The 19,728-nt window shown below is 35.9% G+C and overlaps 1 protein-coding gene across 17 annotated transcripts; it reads right to left on the minus strand.

Annotated features, from left to right (window-relative positions):
* Positions 1-1,042: 1,042 nt before the first annotated feature.
* LOC112740784 (protein LAZ1) lies at positions 1,043-11,360 on the minus strand. 17 transcript variants are annotated; one of them, XM_025789398.3, is made up of 12 exons: positions 9,623-11,359; positions 9,481-9,525; positions 8,973-9,061; positions 8,569-8,657; positions 5,533-5,604; positions 5,238-5,432; positions 4,823-5,088; positions 4,456-4,746; positions 4,258-4,346; positions 3,282-3,543; positions 1,980-2,228; positions 1,043-1,626 (listed from the first exon to the last, which is right to left on the minus strand). In XM_025789398.3, exons 7-12 carry the CDS (start codon positions 5,015-5,017, stop codon positions 1,261-1,263), a joined length of 1,452 nt encoding a protein of 483 aa, XP_025645183.1. In that variant the 5' UTR covers positions 5,018-5,088; positions 5,238-5,432; positions 5,533-5,604; positions 8,569-8,657; positions 8,973-9,061; positions 9,481-9,525; positions 9,623-11,359; the 3' UTR covers positions 1,043-1,260. The 17 variants fall into 17 exon arrangements, with proteins under 17 accessions (XP_025645183.1, XP_072071442.1, XP_072071446.1 ...); XM_072215341.1 differs by having other exon boundaries at positions 5,533-5,610; XM_072215345.1 differs by having other exon boundaries at positions 5,533-5,676; positions 8,563-8,657.
* Between the last annotated feature and the right edge of the window lie 8,368 nt (positions 11,361-19,728).

Raw genomic sequence — 19,728 nt, forward strand, 5'->3', positions numbered from 1 at the left:
GTGGTTAGTTTAAGTAAGTATAACCTATTGGTTAGTGACAAATCTTTAAATGAAACTTTAATCCACAACAGACTAGTTCTTGACTTGTTGAATTGGAGAATATTATGAAAAAAAAAAAAGAGAGAGAGAATTCACTTTTTCGGCATATTATAAATCCAAAAATACTGTGTATATATCAAAATCAACAAAAAAAAGTTATTATATATTTATATATATTGTATAAATACATATATTATTTAATTTATTTTTAACGTATATTTTGTATTTCAATATATATGTTATATTAGTAATAGATTTTGGTGTAAATCTTGCATAGTTGTTATAAATAAATGAAGCATCTTCCCAAGATATAATATCGTTAAAGCATCTCCAATGTTTGATTTCATTTCAATTTCATTTTAAGTTTCACAAAATACCATATTAGGATTTTTAGAACTATATGTCATTGTCATAGTAGTGATTTGAGATTAAATATGAAATCTATTTTTCTAATATTTGGTTTCAATTTGATTTAAATTTATATAAGGTGGCAAAAATTGAATTGGCTATCTACTAAAGTAAAATTTCTCTATAATGAGACTAGTTATTTCGTCGATCATTTTCATTGCAAAGACCGAGAGCAGAGACGACATTAAGTAAATTATGTCTTAATATACTATTTGATCTAAGAGCCTCTGAACAAAACCTTTCCTTAGAGTTACTCTTAGAGCTTATTTGCTAGCACAATAGCACTTGAATTTTGTGAATAAAGTTGGTGAACAGACGACAGATGATTTTATATTAAATACTTTTAACAAAAATTCTCACACCTTAAACATAGATATAAAAAGTTGGAAATTGATAAAATATAGATGACAGCAATTGTTTAAATTAAGTTGTATTAGAATAAAAAATAAAATAAAATTGTTACATTTCAAATCGTAATAAATTATATTAATTTTATTTTTTAAATAGATCAAAATTATACTTTAGTCGTTGAATAACTTGATCTTAAACAAAATATGTATACATATCTTCTGTAAAGTGACAAGATGCGAAAATATAATGTAAAAATATAAATAATTTCATATTTGTATAAATTGATAAATACTATATTTTATTTATTTAAGAAAAAGCCTAAGAAAGCACTAAGAATGAAAGTATGCAACACTTTATTTCCTCCCAGCTCCACTTATATCTAAAAACTACCTCACATACATTAACCAACAAAATCTAGCATAGGCATATAGGCATTAACCAACAAAATCTAGCATGCATTCGTTATTCTTTGGTAACCCACCTACTGCCTCTAATCTGGTAACCACCGTAGATTTGATCACTACTGCTCTCTCCTCCGCTCTCAGCACTCGTATATCCAGACTGTCGACGGTGCTTCTTCCCCCTCGATACCCCACTATCGCTAATACTGCCATTCAAGAGCGGATCATCAATTCCTCGAATCACCTTCTTCGCAGCTGGTGATAACGATGATGACACGATGCAACTATCATCCTTTGTTCTTCTTCTATCCTTCTCATGCTTCTTAATATTTTGGGAGATTTTGTGTAATTTTTCATTGAACCTAGTAATCCCCTTCTCCACAGGCTCCACAGCTTGATGGACCGTAAACTTAACATCTTTCACAATCTGAATGTTACAAATCAAATAAATTATCAAATGTGTAAGTATATATATATAGTTATATACTACACAATCTGAAATTTTATCAAAAGGTAGCATTGCTATGAGCCATTGGATGACAAAGTGGTACCCGTCACTTTTTATCCCTCAACCACCACCATGATTCCTAATGAAGGATTTTGGTTATATTTTTCCGACCATGTAGCACTTTTAGAAAATCAATAAATAAAAGTTATGGAATACAAAAATTAACTGAAACTTGAATAATAATATAATTATTATGATTATTTGGATAGAAGATATGACCATAAAATAACTCAGTTTTAGCATTAGTATTAGCAAAAATTAAGGAAACTTACATATCCCCCACCACCAATAACAACATCCCGAACGCTCTCTCTAATTGTCATCCCACTCTTGGCATCAACATCTGGAGTAGGAAGACGCAGTTTTGTGGGTCGCTCACTGTCCCTGATTTCATCAGGGTCAAGAGGACAATCAGCAGAGTAATCTCCAAGAACTGCAACACTTCCAGGAAGGCGGTCTCCCATTAGCTCATATGGCTTGGATGGAAACACATACAGGTGAACTATGGAAGCAATGCCCATCTGTGCTGGATGAATACAAAGTGCTGTTTAAACTTTATTCTAACCCATATCTTGAGCAGTTATAAAACCTTAACAGATTGACTTATGAGTCGAATGAGGTTAAAGGACAAATTCAAGAAACAATGAATAAAAAACCTGCTTCAGTGCTGATTGACAAAACAAGCCCTACTGAACTCCTAAATTTCCAAGTTGAAATACTTGATGTATTACCAAGATTACTCAATGCCGGAATTGTCTACTGACCTCCTAACTTTCCTAGTTGAAATACTTGATGCATTACCAAGATTACTCAATGCCGGAATTGTTTTATATTTTTCATTTAGTAAGCATCTTGTATTTCATAAAAATTTGGAGAAATATACTTGTTACACAAAGTTTATCCTATCCAACCTTGGGACATTATAATGTTTCACACAGAGATGGTTTTCATAAATGAAAATGAAATAATTGAACAGCAGTATAAAGTCTGAATGTGACTCTTGGATATTGTGGTTAAAAAAAAAAAAAGAGAAGAAACAGATGATTTATAACCATCAATAAACAAAAAGAGATGCTAATTAATCAAAGGTCCAACTGATAATGATCTACTCTTCAATAAAATTACTTAAATTATGAGTAGGGGTTCGCAACAATTTCATGAACCTACTTCCATGAAAAACACTCAAATATCATATTGGTGATTAAAAAAAATAATGTAAAAATGAATGCTATAGCATCTATAGGCATTAGATGGAACAATTAGCAAAAGTAAGTTTGACATCGTTAGAGAAATTCACATGATCAAATTGCACAGTTCACTTCCCACGACAAAGATCAAAAGAGATAATTCATATTGCAGAGCATCTTCACCAAACAAGAGCTGCACCTGATCCAGGGTGGGAAGTGGAGGGCATTTGATCCAGTAGTGGTCACATAAAAAGTTTCCTCACAGCAGACAGCCAATTGCAAGATAATAAATACAGGACATTAAATAAAAAGGCAGTCACAGTCAACAATTAACAAAGCACATGCCAAGGCAAAGAAGGAAGCTTAACTCCAGTGAAGGGCATCTACCTCAATACAAATGATGAAATCTTGGACACTTGACTTGAACTGCAAACCCTGCGCTATGGGACTTTTGAATAAACCGAAGGTATATAGAAGAGCAATTGCCACACCTTGCCACCAAGTGAGGAAGACAATTGATTTAAATGTCAAAAATTTGGCCAATGGCTGTATATGTGCCAACTCCTCCTTTGTTACAGTGTAAAATTGAACAAGGCAGTACAATGCCCACGACTGACTGAAGTTCAAAACTATGGCCATATAAGGATACCTACAAAGGTAGCAAAAATTCATATAGTCAGATATCCCTCCATCAATCTTTTGACCTGTTGCCACCACAAGGAGCATATGAAAACTAACATTCCAATTACAGGAAGAATTTTATGATGAAACAATATAGTAACTCTGTACCACTGGATGCAGGAGATTCACAACGGAATAATTAACAATTAAGCATCAGTCAAACTTACCAACACAATCAATAGCATCTCACACAAATTTAGTTCAAAGAGAACTGAAACATCCTCCAAGTCCTTACTCATTATCAAGTAATTCTCAAAATTACTTAAGGAAAAAAGAAGGGAATGGATTCTCTCAATTTTTTTTAATAATTGACGGAGTAAAGTGTGATCTCTCACTATTAATTTTATAAGTGGGACAAAAAAAACATGAGAGAGAGAACAATAAAAGGTTAGAGATCACACTTTACTCCCTCAATTTTTTTTTAACAATTGAGAGGATCCATTCCCAAAAAAGAGAACCCCCCCCCCCCCCCCAAAACAAAAAAAAAAGGCATACACACAAATTTCAATCTATGCTACTGCAAATAAAATGGCCATAAATAATAACTCAGATGAGGCCATAATCAATTACAGCATCCAAACAGAAAAGTGAATGCAAGCAATGGTTCACAAGAATCTTACTTGTAAATGTTATATGGTCAATGGGAATGATAATAACTTGCAAAGAATTCCATATTGCTTACCCACATCCCCATTTAAATTCTCCTTCACAGTATATTCCAAACGCTTCAAGAATCACCGCCGTAATTGCAGTCAACGACTTTATTATCATCTGTAAGAGATTGATATATTTAATGTAAGGAGAATATTTAGTTTGTGTATAAAAACAAAGGTTGAAACATTTGGTAATTGAAATGAGATGGAGTAATGAATAAGCATACATATTGTACAATACCAAATTTCACAATTTGGTAAAACTTTCGGCCAAGTATCCAAGGTTTAAAGAAGTAATTCATAGGAAAAGGATGTTTTACGGTTCCCTTGTCAGAAGTGTGCAGAAGAGGAGTTTTAAAAGTAGCCCGTCCTTCTCTTTCCATAAATTCAATGGTCCTTTCCTCACCACCTAGACAGGCAACAAGGTATCTTCCAAAACAATACATGGCGAATGACTCATAGCAATCCCTTAAAATCTCACAATCCACACTGATTGATGGATTGACCAATGATACAAACTGGTAAGATGAGAAGAGAGTTAGAACTGAAAAAGCAATCAGAAAATCTATGGCTAAGCAAAAGAAGTATTCTTACAGATTCAATTGAATAGCAGGGAACCATTAGGATAACTCCAATCAAAAACTTCTGCTCCTCAGGATTCTTGTATGCAGAAAGATGCTCAAATAGAAGATACATAGACAGAGTGAGAGTGAGGAGAAGAAAGGCAGCAGCAATAATAGTTGCCCATGCAGGAGGCGAGTATGACAACAGAATGATGATGTTGTTCATTGAGGTTAGAGAATGAGGACTTGAAATATAGCTAGCATAATTCAATTACATTATAGGCAGCTCAGAGGCACCTGTTGAATAATTTAAGGAAAGCTTAAAATAGAAATGGTGACCATAACCTAACATAGATTGCAAGGGTAATCATAATGGATATATAACATTGAAAGAACAGATAAGTGTCAATGAAGGGGGAGGAGGAGAGAAAGTAGTGCTTGCTGACAAGGACGTAGATGGGTGGAGGGACTGCTAATTGAGGTAGAAGGCAAAAGAAGCCAATGGTTTCTGTGTAGTGTAGAGGCCAAGAGGGAGAAAGAGGTGATCATCTTAGTATCCTGGCCGTACTTGGTATGCCGTTTTCAGACATCAAGTTTGAGATAGCTGCTAGAGTGTATACAGGAAAGGTACCACTGATTTGCTGCAAAAATGAAAACTGTCAGTCTTCACAGCATGACATAGGGAATATAATTTAGATTCAAATGGAGACATTTGCTAAGTACGTCTATTTTGACATGTACCTTTGGAAGGCAACTTCATATCTTCCAAAGCTATTGCCACCAACTGGAGAAGCAAAATAAATCCTTTGGTCCCTGCACCTTTCTCCAAATATTTAACACATCAGTGAAGTTTTAGAAGATGTTCTATTCTATCCTTTATTTAGACTATCAATTCACTGAAGACTTGGTCAAATAATCATAATAATAAAAATAATAAAATATAACACTAATCTATAAAGCATAGCTTTCCAATCTCTCAACATTTCTGAGAGAGAAAGTCCTCTAAGCAGACCATAAGCTTTACACCAGATAGATTTATAGGAAAGGATTAGAAATTTTTGGATAATGTGCAAATGTAATGATTGTTATAAAACTTAAGAAAAGTGCCGCTTGATTAATCTAAGGAGAAAGGGGGAATTAACCTAACAGAGTCACGAACTAAAAAAGTTAATCATCACACACTGTTCCCAACATAATGCCGAATTGAGTTTATTATATCATATGGAAAGATAATGCTATAAAAAATGTGGTAAATGTCTAGATGACGTTAGAAGGTTCAAGGAATTATGTTATTTGGTTTCCGAATTGGACTATGCTCAGATAGGTTGTGACATTTAAGGTTGTTGGCAGCAATGGTCTCTCAATAAGAGGGAGAAGATGGATCTCAGGTAGGATTAACTATTTGATTGGTTAAAAGGCTGGGCAAAAGTAAAGAAATACACTGTATCCCCATACTACTTAATTTGGTTGTTGACGTCTTAAGCTAGATGTATAAAAGGACACAAAGAGGGGTCTCATCGGTCATAAAGCTGGTTAACATGAACAACCCCTCTGAATTAGCATTGAACCTTGAATAGATCACGTCCAGAAGAATTAATCAGAAATTAATTATATCCCATAGAGAAAATTGGAGAGGGAAAAAGTAGACGCCCTTAAAAAGTGCATTCTGTTTGCTTGATCCAAATTATAAAGACAAAATGTAACTGCATCAATGCCTTGGTTAAGTTCACTTTGTAAAAACAGGACATGCCCAGTGTTCAAGAACAACTCCACAATGAGAGTCCCTTTAGAAATTAGGTCTACACCTTAGAGTGCAAATATTAGTAGCCTGATTTTCCACATTCGACCAGCACATAAAATATTGGCAGTTTAAAGGCACATGAATATCAGTATATATAACAAGTCAGTATTATTAATAATAATATGATCCTATCAAGTAATGCAGCAGAACTCAGAACCATGATCTTGAACATACAAATACCCAGAAATATGAGAGGGGTACAATCGAGAGAAGGGAACAAGGCCAGAAACAATTCAAACAGAAGATTTCACAGAGAGAGTAGCAGTAAACCAACAAACAAAAAGGGCAAGCAATGCACAAATATACAATTCTACAGAGTTTAACATCATTGAACTTTGGACTAATGCAGAAGATGGGGATTCCATGTAACATAGGGTTACACAGAGGACGAATGGGTTGAGAAAACACAAACCTGAGACCGACAAGGGCCCAAAGAGAAAGAGGATAGAGGAAAGAAAAGGACCGCAATTGCTTCCCAGAAGGCCAAAGGTGGAGAGGGAGAGACGAGGCACAGCTCGAGCGGGAGAAAGACTGGTTCCTTCTAGGTAGATTCGTGAAAACTTGAAATTGAACTTCATTATTTTAGATTTTATAAATAAAAAATAACTTTAACCGTTTAAATTTCAATTTCAAAAAAAAAAAATCTAATCCAAGTTGCAATTAAAGTTTTTTATTTTAATTGTTTATTTTGTACAAAATATTCAAATTTTGGTCAAAACTAAGAGCTTATTTATAAATCATTTAATATGAAAAAAAATCTATTTTTTTTTTTTAAATAATTCATTTCTATTTAAAACTCAATTTCATAATTTGGAATGACTATAATATATTACAATAGAATTCAATTTTTGACATTTGACATATTAAGTTTGAAGAGTGTGAAAATTAATTTAAAAATCAGACCCCTTTTGATATGATTTACAAATAAAGAAAAAATAAGAATTGAAATTCTCAAAAAAATTCAAATAATTCATTTTTAGTTATTCCAAAGCAAGAAAAAGAATTCAACTCTTAAATAAATTCTAATTCCTAGCATTCTAAACAAACTCTAAAGGTTGCAAATGGGCATATCCATTCTGTCTCATATTAGTCTCGGTTTTAGTGGAAAGTGCCACAAGATTTGCACTTCATTTTAGCATCCTACAATCGTTAGGGTAAACAGATTATCTTGGCATTATCAGAGTTAATTACGGTTTTCTTGGCCCCATAAAACGTAGAAAATTTTCGTATTTCCAAAAGCATCTTTTATTAACTTGAGGATTTCGGTCAATATTTTTGTTGTTTTTCTATGTAAGCACTTTATGTGATACAGACTAATCAAGAAAGACCACTTTGAATTCTTTGTAACCCTTCATATAATTATTCATTATCATCCTCTAACAACTTGTAAAACACTACATTGTCTTCGTTGTTATCTTCATTTCGAATTTCATTCCCATCTATAGGCTCAGAAGAATGAATAGATGCATTTAGGTCAAATCCAGCAAACCCAAATGTGTCATTGGGCATTGTTACCATTAGATTTTGAGATGCCGAATCATCTTATACAACATCACTAGTTTGATGACCTTGTTACCCAACTCCAACTATTCATCATGCCAATGCCAAACTTTCTAGTTTTCCGAAAATGACTTTACTATTAAAATGTTCAAAAACCTCTCTTGTTTGCCATTTGCTAAATCCACACCTTGAACAAGAACATTTAATTTGATGACCCCTGGGAGATTGACGCTCAAGAGCAAAATCTAAAAACTTGTTTAAACTATCTATGTACTCATGTATGGTTTGTAGATTTTCAATTCATGACTTATGATTGACATGACTAAGAAAATACAAATAGAGACTTTTAAAAAATCTATACATAAAAAATCTATATATGCTAAAGGCAAGAAAATTACTTTGGTATGTGCAAACTAAGAATTAAAAAATTACTTAAATAGTATTCCCAAAAAAGCTACAAAAACAACTACAATTACCTCTTTCAGATGATAATTTTGGAGCAGCAATAGCTTCGTGAATATTTTCTTTGTCAAATATTTTCTTGTAACCTTCCAGAAACCTAGTCCTAGTCAAACAGAAGTTCAAACAAATGAAAATATGAATTAAGACATTTATTAATTACTGTCAAAGAACAAAAATTAGGAGGCAGCTTTCTATAAATGCTTAAGCTATATGACAGCTTATCCATTCCAGACATAATGGGCATCATATATCATTCAAATCAAAACAAAAAATAGATTGATTGATGAGATCATGAATCTATACATAAAAAATCTATACATGCTAAAGGCAAGAAAATTACTTTGGTATGTGCAAACTAAGAATTAAAAAATTACTTAAATAGTATTCCCAAAAAAGCTACAAAAACAACTACAATTACCTCTTTCAGATGATAATTTTGGAGCAGCAATAGCTTCGTGAATATTTTCTTTGTCAAATATTTTCTTGTAACCTTCCAGAAACCTAGTCCTAGTCAAACAGAAGTTCAAACAAATGAAAATATGAATTAAGACATTTATTAATTACTGTCAAAGAACAAAAATTAGGAGGCAGCTTTCTATAAATGCTTAAGCTATATGACAGCATATCCATTCCAGACATAATGGGCATCATATATCATTCAAATCAAAACAAAAAATAGATTGATTGATGAGATCATGAAGGTGCAGCTGAACCATGATGTGATGTGTGTTAAAGAGTTTAACCATTTCGAACCCTTCTTACAGTGGAAAAAAATGCAGAACTTGAAGGTGCTACCATATCAATAGAACATTGATTTAAGTATGAAATCGTTCGCAAAGGAAATGTCATGCATATCAGAGAAATAAGAGGCTAAGACTAATGACATCTTTTAAAAAAAATTATAAGAAATTCAGTGAAGACCTTACCCCAATTTCTTCTAACAAACCCCAATTTCTTACCCAAATCAAAACCTAGAATTAACCAAAACAAGTAGTAGCAGTTAGCATAGAACATGGCATATTTACAAATCATCAGTAATCAAAAGAAGACGATGCGAATTTTGTATACAGAAGTAGAAGCTCAAGGAAGCTCGAAGGAGAAGGAGAAGCTCGCAGAACAGAAGCTTGATGGGGCAGGAGAAGCACGCAGAACAGATCACATCAATAGAAGAGAAGCGTTGATGGAGGAGATCGCAGGGGCAGCAATGGCGTTTCCTGAGGCGGCCGGAGATCACAGGGTCTCACTCTCACGCAGCTCTTGGATTAGGCGGAGCAGATCTGGGATGGATTACGACAGTGCACAACACAGACCTGCGGAAGGTGAAGGGGGAAGGCGACCTCGATGAAGAGAGGCGGAGCAAATCTATCGCAATAGAGAGAAGGCAAAGAGAGAGGTAGCGGAGAAGCCAGATGATGCGTCAGGAGGAAGAAACGACGGCTGCGAAGCTCTGCAGAAATGACAGCGTGGCTAGAAAGGCGGTGGCGAGGTCAAAGAGGAAGCGTTGGAAAAGGCAACAAAGAGGCGGAGGCAGACGCCATCGAAGAAGACAAAGAGGAAGGCGACAAAGGGAAGGCGGTAGAGACGAAGGCAGAGAAAGATGAAGCGGCGGAGAAGGGGAGAGAAGGCTTGGTGACGGTGAGGGAGGGAGGGAGAGAGGAAGGAAGGGGGAGAAAGAAGATGGATGTGAAGTGGTAGTTTTTGTAATATAAAAGTAAATTGAGGATAAAGTTGGAAAATTAGTTGTTAAAATATTGTGATTTTATGTTTAAACATTTTGGCGAGTAATAGTAAAGCATATTTTTTATTTTCGAAATTTATAAAATTTTAAAAATATTTTTAACGTTTATTTTATTTTAATTTTATTTTTAATTATTAAATATATTTTAAGAGATAAATATTAAATTAGTATTTAAAATATTTTGACATTAATAAAATGATACCCAATAAATATTATTAATAAAATAATTTTTAAAAAAAAATAAAATTTGACACACATATTTTTGAGTTCATTAAAATACATCTCTGATTAAAATGATGCTCAGATGACCACTGTATAATATATGTACTTAGGTGAAATTTTAATTAATTAATCAATATATCCTGAAAATGTTTCCTCAACTTTAATTTAGCTAAAGATCTCTTCTTCTCAGCGCATTCTCTCACTCTTTCGATCATCAATTATCTCAAATGTGCATATTGAAAAATGTATATAGCTAGACCTCTTGACAAATTTGCTATGGAAAAAAAAGAACCCATCAATATAATAAATAGTAAAAAATTTAATTGACAGAAATTACTAATTACTGATTAATTTACAATTCAAAAAGATGAATCACAATAAAACTCATCTAAAAAAAGCAAACAGGTTCATATATAATAATAAAAATAAATAAATCATATTTTAATTATTATGTTAGTTTCTATAATTTTATCAAATTTATAATAAAATAAGGGAATTAAATTTATGACCTTTTTTAGTTTAATGAAATAATACTTAACTTATAAACTTTTACTTATATTCTGTTCAAACTCAATAACAAATAATTTATGAGATAATTTTATTTTGTCTTATGAATATAAAAAATATAATAAAAAAAAGAAAAAGAAAGCTGACTGTCACGGCCTTGGACACACTCCAACGCTACCGTGCCGGCACTCGGACTTATTCAACCTCTTGAGCTAAGACCAAGTCAGCCTAACCCTCAATATTTAGCAAGAAAGCTAAGAACACAAGAGAACACAAGAGAAAGAAAGCTTTGGTGGAAGAACACTTTATTGCTCAAGTGTGGTTACAAATGATTCACACACCTTACACTAACTCTTATCTCCTATTTATAGCCATCCACCTCCTCAATGGATGGTTAAGATCAAATCTAATCAACGGTCCAGATTAATCCTCCAGAACCTTCTTTACAAATATCTATCCTACCACAACTTTCCAATTGTTTCTAGATTATTCCATACCACTCTTTATACTTCTATATACATCTACACTCTTCTAGAATACTCTATGATCTTCTAGAGTCTTCTAGAACCTTCTAGGATATTCCAGGAACTTCTAGGACATTCTAGAACGTTCCAGAACCATCTAGAGCATTCTCAAATACTCTAGAAAACTCTACAAACACTGTTAAATTTAACCTTCTAAAATTTACTGTGACATTCTCCCCCACCTAATGCGCAGACGTCCTCGTCGCGTTCTGTTCATGATAGCGCTCTAGGTGTTCTTGGAATTGCCACAGATCTTCGCGAGTTTCCCAGCTAGCTTCGGTTATCGGGAGCCCTTTCCACTTGATCAAGTATTGGATACTTGGTGGCACCCCTCTTCGTCGCACGATGCGATTAGCTAGGATCTCTTCAATTTCTTTATCAAAGGATCTAATTACCACGGGTGGAGCACGACTCGAGTTACCTCTACTCGGTTCATCTTGGTCTTCATGATATGGTTTAAGCATACTCACATGGAAGACCGGGTGAATCTTCATAGAGGGAGGGAGTTGTACTTTGTAAGCAACCTCCCCAACACGTCCAATGATCTCAAATGGCCCTTCGTATTTGCGGATTAAGCCCTTATGAACCTTGCGAAAGGCTTTGAATTGTTGTGGAAGAAGTTTAATCATTACCTTGTCTCCCACTTGATAGCTTGCATGCCTCCTCTTCTTATCTGCCCATTTCTTCATCCTCTTGGCAGCTTTGTCGAGGTAAGAACGAGTGACATCTGCTTGTTCTTCCCAAGACTTAATCATATGATAAGCTCCAGGGCTCTTCCCTGAGTAAGGGGAAGGAAGAGAGTGAGGTGTAAGCGGTTGTTGTCCAGTCACGATCTCGAATGGACTCCTCCCTGTAGACTCACTCCTTTGCAAATTGTATGAAAACTGAGCAATGTCGAGGAGTTTTGTCCAATCTTTCTGATTAGCGCTTACGAAATGCCTCAAGTAACACTCGAGTAAGGCATTCACTCTCTCAGTCTGCCCATCGGTTTGAGGATGGAAGCTTGTTGAAAAATGAAGCTCTGACCCAAGGAGTTTGAACAACTCTGTCCATAGTCGTCCTGTGAAGCGTGGATCTCGATCACTAATGATACTTTTGGGCAATCCCCAATATTTCACCACATTCTTGAAGAATAGTCGTGCTGCCTCTTCTGCAGTGCAATCAGTAGGGGCGGGTATAAAGGTAGCATACTTCGAAAATCGATCCACTACCACGAGAATAGATCCAAACCCCTCGGACTTTGGTAAGGCAGAGATGAAATCTAGAGAGACACTTTCCCACGGTCGCTCCGAAGGAGGCAGAGGTTCCAACAACCCACTTGGTGTCTTATTTTCAATCTTATCTTGTTGGCACACAAGGCAAGTCTTCACATAGCTCTCCACTTCATCTCTCATTTGGGGCCAATAATAAGAAGATTCAATGAGTGCCAAGGTCCTTCGCTGACCTTGGTGACCAGCCCACTTGGTGTCGTGGCATTCTCTCACTAATTTTCTTCTTAGATTTTCCCATTTAGGGACATATAGTCTTCTCCCTTTTGTGTAGAGAAGGTCGTTTTCTAACCAAAATCTTTTGGTCTTACCTTCTCTAGCCAACTCCACCAACTTCTTGGCTAATGGGTCGTGATGCAACCCTTCCTTGATGGTATGCACAATATCTCCTTCCACCATAGAAATGGCCGCCAACTCAGCCTTGCGACTCAACGCATCTGCTACCACATTAGTCTTGCATGACTTGTATTCGAATTCGAAATCAAACTCAGCCAAGAAGTCTTGCCACCTAGCTTGTTTGGGACTTAACTTCTTTTGAGTTTGGAAGTAGCTTGTAGCCACATTGTCTGTCTTGACGATGAAGTGTGAACCGAGCAAGTAGTGACGCCAAGTTCTCAGACAATGCACCACCGCAGTCATCTCCTTCTCTTGGACAGTGTATCGCCTCTCTGTATCATTCAACTTGCGACTCTCAAAGGCAATAGGATGTCCTTCTTGCATCAGAACTCCTCCAATAGCGTAGTCAGAAGCATCAGTGTGGACTTCAAATACCTTTGAGTAGTCGGGTAGTGCTAGTACTGGTCCTTCTGTGATAGCAGCCTTCAACTCATCAAAGGCCTTTTGACACTCCTTTGACCATTCCCAAGAGTGATTCTTCTTGAGAAGATCAGTTAATGGTGTAGCCTTAGTGGAGTATCCCTTGATAAACCTCCGATAGTAATTAGCCAACCCAAGGAATGACCTCAATTCAGATACCTTGTTTGGCGGCTCCCACTCTTTGATAGCCTTCACCTTTCCTTGATCCATGCAGAGAGTTCCACCCTTAATGATGTGTCCCAAGAAGTAGACTTCGCCCCTTGCAAAGGAACACTTTTCCTTCTTCACATATAGGTTATTCTCTCGCAAGATCTTGAACACGGTTTGTAAGTGTTCTACATGTTCCTCCAAAGTATTGCTATAGACAACAATGTCATCCAAGTAGACCACTACAAACCGATCAAGGTAAGGTCGAAAGATCTCATTCATCAAGGTACAGAAGGTCGCAGGAGCGTTGGTCAAGCCAAAAGGCATCACCAACCACTCATACGATCCATACCTCGTGACACACGTGGTCTTAGGCTCATCACCATCGGCAATTCTCACTTGGTGATATCCTGACCTCAAATCTAGCTTTGAGAACCACTTGGCTCTACCAAGTTGATCAAACAAATCGGCTATCAAAGGAATGGGGTATTTGTTCTTGATGGTTACCTTGTTAAGTGCTCGATAGTCGATGCATAGCCTCAATGAACCATCATGCTTCTTTTGGAATAAGACTGGTGCGCCATAAGGTGCCTTCGATGGACGGATGAACCCAGCATCTAGCAAATTCTTGAGTTGCTTCTTCAACTCCTCAAGTTCTGGCGGTGCCATCCTATAAGGTGTTGAGGCGGGCGGCTTTGCTCCTGACTCCAATTCAATCTTGTGGTCCACCTTCCTCCTAGGGGGTAGTTGTTTTGGCAACTCGGGAGGCATCACATCCTTATTTTCTTCAAGGACTTTCTTGATTTTGGGAGGGACGTCTTCTCTTTCAGATGTTGACTCCTCTTGTAATAGAGCCAAATATGTAATCTCTCCCTTCTTGAACCCTTTCTTGAGTTGCATAGCAGAGAGTATCGGTGGTCCTCCAAATTTAGAGACTGTAGGGACCATGCATGGAGACCCTTTCTCCATGACACATACTACGTCGTAGTATGGCATAGGTATTATATTTGCCTTCCTTTGCAAATCGAGCCCGATGACTATTTTAAAATCATCCATGGGTGCTACTGAGAAATCTACAAGGCCCTTCCAAGAACCAAGAGTCATCTCAACCCCTTTTGCTACTCCCTTAAGGGGTTCACCCTTGGTATTTACGGGTTTGAACCAACCATTCTTTTCGGTGATCTTCAACCCAAGCCTCCTTGCTTCATCAGGCGTGATGAAGTTGTGTGTAGCACCAGTGTCGATCATAGCCATGACAGGTTTTTCATTGATAAAGGCTTTGACATACATCAAGCCTTTCTTTTCTATAGTGCTTGCCTCTTTGCTCTTCACAGCATTTATGTGTTGGATAGATCCAACACACTCAGTTACTTGAGTTTGAGCTTCTCGTTCCTCGGCGATAGATGCCAAAGTCCCTAGCTTGGGACAATCCTTCATTTGGTGTGGTCCCTTGCACACGAAGCATCCTCCTTTGGGCACGAAAGCCTTCTTCTTTTCTTCGTACTCTTTCTTTGAAGAGTATTTTCCTTCCTTCTTGGTTGAGAAACTCTTCCCCTTGTCTCCCCCACCTTTAGCAGAACTAGGCTTGGAGGAAGACTTGGGTTTAGAGTCTCCCCTATGATACTCAGTGAGTGATTTGGCCACCATGATGGCCTCATCGACATCCTTAACATTCCTTCTTTGTAGTTCTTGCTTTGCCCAAGGTTGGAGTCCATCAATGAAGAAGAATAATGCATCCTCTGATGCTAAGTTGGGAATTTGAAGCGTGAGAGTAGTAAAGTCCTTTACGTAGTCGCTAATCGTACTCTTGTGCTTCAACTCCCTCAACTTCTTCCTTGCTTCATAAACCACATTCTCAGGGAAGAATTGTCTTTTCAATTCCCTTTTGAAATCTTCCCATGTGGCTATGTTGCAAGTACCCTTTTCCATATCTACGCACTTTCTCCTCCACCACAAAGTAGCATTATCAGAAAGGTAGAGAGTTGCAGTGCGTACCTTTATTGCTTCTTCGACCACCCCTTTGCCTTCGAAGTACCTCTCCATTTGCCATAGGAAGTTCTCCACCTCGCGAGCGTCCCTTACGCCCTTGAACTCCTTTGGCTTGGGGAGATCAATCTTTGTCGTCTCCCTTATAATGGTTGGTCGAGATTTTGCCTCCTCGAACCAAACTCGAACTTCCTCAAATAGCTTCAAGGAATTCTCAAGCTTCTCTTCGATTTGGAGCATGCTTTCTTTGAAAGCATCTAGTTCTCCTAACACGTGAGCCTCGAGGGTCTCCTTGTCATGTTCTATCCTTTGGAACCGCTCATCCATAGAGGATAGAACATTTTTCAACATAGAAACTCTTTCTTCTAAGAAGTTAGAGTCCTTACCTCTAGGCTCACTTGAAGAACGGCCCTTCTTGCCTCCCCATTGAGAAGGAATAGTATCCCTTCCCCTTTGAGACTCAACATGCTCCATGGTGATACTAGAAGCCATACCCACAAGCGACTTGTGCTCCCTCTCGAACCTTGCTCGGATACCAAGTTGTCACGGCCTTGGACACACTCCAACGCTACCGTGCCGGCACTCGGACTTACTCAACCTCTTGAGCTAAGACCAAGTCAGCCTAACCCTCAATACTTAGCAAGAAAGCTAAGAACACAAGAGAACACAAGAGAAAGAAAGCTTTGGTGGAAGAACACTTTATTGCTCAAGTGTGGTTACAAATGATTCACACACCTTACACTAACTCTTATCTCCTATTTATAGCCATCCACCTCCTCAATGGATGGTTAAGATCAAATCTAATCAACGGTCCAGATTAATCCTCCAGAACCTTCTTTACAAATATCTATCCTACCACAACTTTCCAATTGTTTCTAGATTATTCCATACCACTCTTTATACTTCTATATACATCTACACTCTTCTAGAATACTCTATGATCTTCTAGAGTCTTCTAGAACCTTCTAGGATATTCCAGGAACTTCTAGGACATTCTAGAACGTTCCAGAACCATCTAGAGCATTCTCAAATACTCTAGAAAACTCTACAAACACTGTTAAATTTAACCTTCTAAAATTTACTATGACATGACACCGTCGTAGACATTGTCAATAGAAATTAAAGACAAGGACAAATGACCTATAGAGTGGAAAAAAGAGCAAGTATTTTAATTTCTTGAACTTCACACCATTTATAAATGTCAATTGCTCTTTAATTTGCATTCTTTATTTGTCCTAAAGTTTAATGGGTTTTGGCTATATGATATTTTATGTACAGTTTTTTTTTTTTTCACAATTCGGTTTGAATATAGGATTTTATTCGTATTATTATTATTTAACTTTGTCAATATTATACCTATCAGTGTAAAAAATGTTATAATTAACATAACATTTTTTGTAAATTAAAAATATCTACAATTAAAAATTTAATTATCTCTTTGACTATGATTTTTAAAAAAAATATTCTATTAATTTTAATATTTTTATACAAAAAGAATTTAATAACAAAATTAAAAGTAGTATAAGAATCTAATAAAAAAATATAAAAATCTAATTAAAATTTTAATAAGACTATAAAGACTAATAGAATAATTAAAACTACAATAAAATTCACATGCAATCTATCTCAGTTTGGACAATAAAAGAGAAGTAAAGCTAGCTTTGTTTATAAAAACGGGATTAGAGACAGAGACAAACAAAATCGTATTTGATAGATGAGATATGGACAGATAAAAACACTAAATTAGTATATTTTGTATCCATCTTAATAGGAACATAAAGACACTAACAAAGAACACATTTTATTTTTTATTTTTTTTATTATTCTTGTTAAATTTTTATTATTATATTTTTTTAATATTATATTTTTTCTCAAATTTTTTGGATAAAAAATATGAGAATAAATTAAATTATTATAATTTGTTAAAATTTATCACAAAAAAAATACAAAAACACAAATTTTTTTGTTCCTGTCCTTTGTGTCTTATTCTTATCCTGTTCTTAGAAACAAATACAACCCAAGAGACGGAGTAAGACAAGGCCAGAAAAAAAGTATCAAAGACAAAGGAGGCACGACACATAGAAGCAGAGGCGAAGGCGAGCCACGGTAAAGCCAAGACGATAACTTTAACACAAACAGAGGAGGTAGGGCAACGACTGACAGCGAGCAGCAACTGGCGGTGAACAGCAAGAGTAATTACAAACAGTTGCGAGCAAGGAAGACAAGGCGACAATAATGAATGCGCAAGGACGATGTGACGCGGATAGAGACAACAGACACACAGGAACTAGCAAACACAGAAGGCGCGGCAACCAGACTGTGATGTCGATGACAATGAACTTGTGAGAGTCAGAGAGTGAGAAGTTGAGGCATCACGTTGAGCTCCACTATTGCTATTTTGGCCTATTTTAAAGTGAGAGAGTGTGTTGGGGATGGAAAAATTTTCGTTGGAGTAGAATTTAGGAGGATTTTTCAAGTTGGATTAAATTAATTAATTAAAATTTTCACCTAAATATATATATTAAGTAACTATATCATCAAATTACGATGACCACTTTAGCATTATTTTCATAAAAGATATATTCTAATAAGTTTAGAGACACATTTATCAAATTTTAATTTTTTTTTTTGCTATTTTATCAATAATATTTATTGAATGCTATTTTATAATTGTCAGAATCTTTTAGATTATAATCTAATATTTATCTGTTAATCTAGTATTTATATGTATGTTTCAATTATATTATTCTTTGTTAACAATGTTAGTGGGAATAATGACATAGCTATTCAATGTTAGTGGTATTTATAGCATTGTCCTGTTGTATGTTGTCTCACTTATTAAAGATTTAATTGAAGTATAGGAAACATTAAAAGTAAAATTAAAAGGAAAAGTATAGGTACCCAACAATATTTTTGAACAATGCGTAAAAATTAAAATTATAGGTTAAGGATAAAACTTATATTGGGTGGCCACTCCAATGCATGCGAAGAAACATCATTAACAGAAGATGAAGGGTAGAGCTAGTTTTGGGAATACACCCTCATTGCCGGTGAAATAATTAAACACGGTCCAACATTGATTAAGGATTTGGATGAATTGATTTTGTTTTTTTACATTGCATAACCACCCCCTAAAGTAAATGCTCAAAAAAAAAAAAAAAACATCATCACCACCTTCAATGTTAGGTTCAATGCCAGGTGATGTTTAGTGAACATAGTGAGTATCTTGTTCACCATGATTTATAGGTTGCCATGATAGCTAAGGGCACTGGACAGAGAACATATGTTTACAAAGCGATGCAAGAATTTTGAGCTTGAAATATAGTCTATTGTAATCTGAAGATTATATTTGATGGTAGAAACTCGTCACAATGAATGAATCCCTAAGGAAAACCCTTCTTTTTTAAAAAATTTCAGACATCCACCTTACCGCAATTCTGACTTCAAAGATTCCCAACAATTCAACAATCCTCTCTCGCGCTTCAACAACTGCCATTTTGATGAGCATCATCGAGGCAAGATCCTCACACTTCAATGTTATTGGCAAGGTCCCCCCTCACATTAGTGGCACCTTATGAAGATGTTATTGTGATCACAGTGGTAAGCAGTAAGCACAGTAATGGTCTGTAAATTGCGACGTGTGTCGCATTTGAAAAGGGGATATAATGTCTTTTACGTGGGTTCTGATTATTTTTTTGAAATATTTGATCTTCCCAATGGTCGAGAAAAGGTTCTTTTAAGAGGCCCATGCGTGATTTAAGGAAGCTATTTAGCTGTAAAACAGTGGAGCCAGAGTTCAGGCCGCGTGAGAAGACTTTCGATACCACATTAGTGTGGATAAAATATGAAGCCCAAGTATTTGGTATTATCAGGAGAAAATAATTATGAGAATCAAAGCAGCGGTGGAAAAGCCACTTAAGGTTGACCTAACACCAAATCTGTAGAGCGTGGAAAGTTTGTTTGAGT

The sequence above is a fragment of the Arachis hypogaea genome, chromosome 14, assembly GCF_003086295.3.
Source record: "Arachis hypogaea cultivar Tifrunner chromosome 14, arahy.Tifrunner.gnm2.J5K5, whole genome shotgun sequence".
Taxonomy (NCBI): domain Eukaryota; kingdom Viridiplantae; phylum Streptophyta; class Magnoliopsida; order Fabales; family Fabaceae; genus Arachis; species Arachis hypogaea.